Source organism: Onychomys torridus, chromosome 4 (genome assembly GCF_903995425.1).
Source record: "Onychomys torridus chromosome 4, mOncTor1.1, whole genome shotgun sequence".
NCBI lineage: Eukaryota > Metazoa > Chordata > Mammalia > Rodentia > Cricetidae > Onychomys > Onychomys torridus.
The window spans coordinates 14,303,600-14,307,382 of NC_050446.1; the positions used below are offsets into that span (position 1 = coordinate 14,303,600).

Below are 3,783 nucleotides of genomic sequence, written 5' to 3' on the forward strand. Positions count from 1 at the left end.
TGTACCCACCATGGGCTTCGGAGACTTGGGTTTGGTGGGTGGGGTGTTAAAGATTCCTGATAAGGTATGTCACTTAAGCAAGGCTGTTGGGCAAAAACTAGTAGCTGACTGAGGGAATGAGTGGAGGGGGGCTGGCTGGTGGAGGGGGGGCTGGCTGGTGGAGGGGGGCTGGCTGGTGGAGGGGGGCTGGCTGGTGGAGGGGGGCTGGCTGGTGGAGGGGGCTGGCTGGTGGCCTCTGCTGCCTTGAAGACCTCACCCAGGAGACTAGTGTCAGTGTCTTTATTAGTGGCAGCTCTTTCCTGAGGGGACTGTGGTGCCAAAAGCCCAGAATCAGCCACACTGTCCTTCCCCCACACCCCCTGACCCAGCATATGGTCTGCACCCAGAGTTCTAGAATATGCACCTGGGTCCCTAAGGCTAGCACCTTGATTGTGGAGGGTCAGGGGCCTCAGGTTTTGTACCCACAAATCACAGCCTGGGATGTTCCCAGCTCCAGAAATACTGCCTCCTTGTTTCATCTGAGCCTTGAGCTCTAGATGTGTTCATGGAAAGTTGGGGACCCTCAAGCTCTTTCCTGACTGATTAGCTTGTAGGATGTGCTCATTAATTCCCTCCATTCTGTTATCTCTTTCCTGGGATCCCTGCTCTAAAGTCCACCAGCTTCATCATCCAGATGGCTTCTCCTGCCCATCCTGCTCTACTCATGTCCCGGCTTCCTGTTCACCGACCGGAGCCTCGGGTTACTCCCAGAGTGACCCAAGAGGCTGGCTGCCTAGGGCTTTGGTTTCAACATCAGCCTTCCACCCACACAGCCTCTCCCAGCAGCAGAAGTTCAAGCCTGGAACCAGCTTTCAAGGTCTTCATAGACCTGGCTGCGGGGCAAGTAAGGGTAGCGGGCACAGATGGTGCAGAAACGTTCCCTCCAGTCACCCAGGAGCCGCACACGGAGCCGGTCTCGCCAAGCAAAGAAGCGTTGGTATCGACTCTCATTCATGCTGACAAGGAAGACAGCCAGCTCGCGGGCTGAGCTGAAGTCATCCACGTGAACAAAGGCATCTGGTGGCACAAAAGCCTCGTAGGTGGCCCGAGGAGGCCCCAGCACCACAGGCACAGCACCAGCTGCCAGCGCATTGCGCCAAAACTTCTCAGTGATGTAGTCTCGATGCTGCGAATTCTCAAAGGACAGGTAGAAGCGGTACCGGGCCACAGTGGGCAGCAGACAGTTAGTGCACAGGGGCCGTCCAGTGGCACGTCCAAACACATCCACCCGCAGGTGAGGGGCCAGCTGCCGGTACAGCCTTGCACGCTGCTGCCGCTCCTGGAAATTGCTGACCACCCAGGCAGCCATCTTGCTTTTGGCCGGCAGTGGGGGTGTAGGCCCAGAGTAGGGCTCCAATCGACCATAGGGTACAAAGATATCTGAATCGCGCCGATAGCTCAGCACCCAGTTGAAGATGCCTCGGAAGTGATGGAGACCCCGGGTATTGCTGGGAGATTCCATGGAGGCCCAGACCCAAGGCTGCCCATGCGGCCTCTGTTTCAGGGGCAGGCGAGACTGTAAGGTCTGCAGCTCACGGTGATGGAAAACAACAGCATCTGCGCTGGCTAGCAGGCTCCGGTTAGCACTCAGGAGGCAGCTAGCCATGCCATACTGAGAGCAGGTATCACGGGGCAGCTCTGGAGGCCGGTTGGTAAAAGGCCAGTGCCAGATAAGGATGGTGAGCGTGGGCTGAGGCGCTGGGGCTCCCCCAGGAGCTGATTCCAGCTGCCAAAGAAGCCAGAAGGCCATGAATGTTGCACCTCCAGCCAGGCCCCCCCCAGGCCCGCAGCCTCTGGGTCGGCTTGCACCCTGAAGCAGGATAAAAAAGGAGAGGCCCTGTCACCCTCAACTCAGGGACCGGTAAATCCCCATCATCCCCCACCTGGGACACCTCAAGGGCCAGGCACTCACCAGCACAATTCATCCACAGCTTCTGAAGTCAGTCACCCAAGGAAACGAGGTTTTCAAATCACAGCTGCCTCCCCAATAGAGGCACCCTAAAATCACAGCTGCATCTAAACTCAGGCTCTGATGCTTTCCTTTCATCTACCCAAGGTGAGGGAAGCCAGGGGCCTTCCCACTTCTGCCCCGCCCTACCCCTTCAGGTTTTGGCATCAACCACTATCTAACCCTGTCCTCTTCTGGAAGAGGGAATTGAGACAGGAAGAAGATTAAGCCAAGGTCCCCTGCCCAACCCTGCTGGTCCCTAGAGATGACCAGCTAGGCATACAGAGGAGGACCAGGGCACCTGCTTGCCCTCAGGAAAAGGATAGCCCCTTTGTGAGTATTCTAAGCAGAAGTGGCCCCCTCTCCAGATGAGCACCCCCATCCATGGTCCACCACACAACCCCAGGACACCCAAAGACAGCAATTGCACTTCCCCAGGAGGCCACAGGGGCCCCTCCCTGTAGTGACACCCACTTCCCCCAACTCCCCACTGAGCTGGCCCTGTTCCTACGGACCCTCAGGCATCACAAACTGCTGTTCTCAGAGACCATGGCACCCCACCTCTGCCCCCTCTGGGAACTGCCTTGTTCACAGAATCATAATCCTTAGAAAAGGCCCCATCACAGTCCGATGAGACCTTACTTAGCACATGCCCTCCAGAGGAGACTCAGAGCTGCACTGGACTTCAGGAAGGGCTAAGGGTGCACATCTCTCTCGGCCTAGGGACCTGTGGGCATACAAACCTTGAGCTGTAAGCTCAGCCCAAGGTCCTGGGTGGACTAGGAAGAGCTGAAGGTCATTTCCTTTCTTCCTGATACCCCAGGAGGGGGCTTTCCAGTCTGGAAAGGGAAGGAGTCTGTGTGTCCCTGACGTGGACAGGCAGACTGGTGGGCAGGGGTTGGCATCCACTCCAGAGCAGGAAGGCTAGTCCCAGCCTCAGGTCTAGGCTTGCCTGGCTTCCCTCCAGCTGACTCTGATGGGCTAACCTCCCATCTCCCTCTCTCCCCCGACCCCCAATCTGGAGATGCAATGACCCAGCGCAGGCCAGGTAAGTGGCCTGGCCGGGTCACCCAGAGCTTTAACCTATACAAGGCTTTTAGCCAGGGTATTTCAGCCTCCTCCATCCCTACCAGATCCCCACTCTGCTGCCCAGGACACTGGGGTCCCATATGGAGAACAGCAAGCTTGCCTTGTCCGTGTCCCAGTCCTCCAGGAGCTCTGTAAGGAAAGGAACGGTTTGCCAGATCTGCTGCTGCAGGGTCCCATGTGTGGACTGCCTCTCACACTTCACCCAGCCCTGTTCTGGTTCACTGCTGGGCTTCCAGGACTCCTGGCCTCCCCTAGCCATCCTCTCACATGACATGCTGCTGTTGAGACAGGAACCAAGTGACTGACAGTTACCATGGTGGGGGCAGAGGCCAGTGTGAGGGAAGGTGACTGTTTGGCACCTTGGAGGTGCCCCATCCCCCCGAGGCAGGGTATAACCTCCAGATTGTGGTGGAGAGTTTGCGCAATGCCTGAAGGGGAAGAAGGGGGTGCGATCAGAAACCCTCTAGCTGGCTTGAGATACGTCGGAAGGTAGCCACGGAGTGGGCAGCTGCGCCCTTGCCCTTCTGATCCCTTGGCGCCTGGTGAGATGACCATAGTGATATCTGCCCTTGTGACTCCGCCCCTGGCATCTCTCCCCAAGCAGGGTGACCCCAGGAGAGCCGCACCCCGGCTTCAGACCTCACTTCACCCCACCCCACCCCTTCTCCTTGTGGCAGGAACTCAGAAGGCAGTGGAGGTCTGCAGGA

The 3,783-nt window shown here is 57.8% G+C and overlaps 1 protein-coding gene across 1 annotated transcript; it reads right to left on the reverse strand.

The window, feature by feature from the left end:
• Nucleotides 1–832: 832 nt before the first annotated feature.
• Fut7 (fucosyltransferase 7) lies at nucleotides 833–3,335 on the reverse strand. The gene is given in 5 exon segments (XM_036184198.1): nucleotides 833–1,816; nucleotides 1,818–1,849; nucleotides 1,952–1,978; nucleotides 1,981–2,086; nucleotides 3,177–3,335. Coding segments are annotated over 5 exon segments (1,308 nt in total).
• Nucleotides 3,336–3,783: the final 448 nt, after the last annotated feature.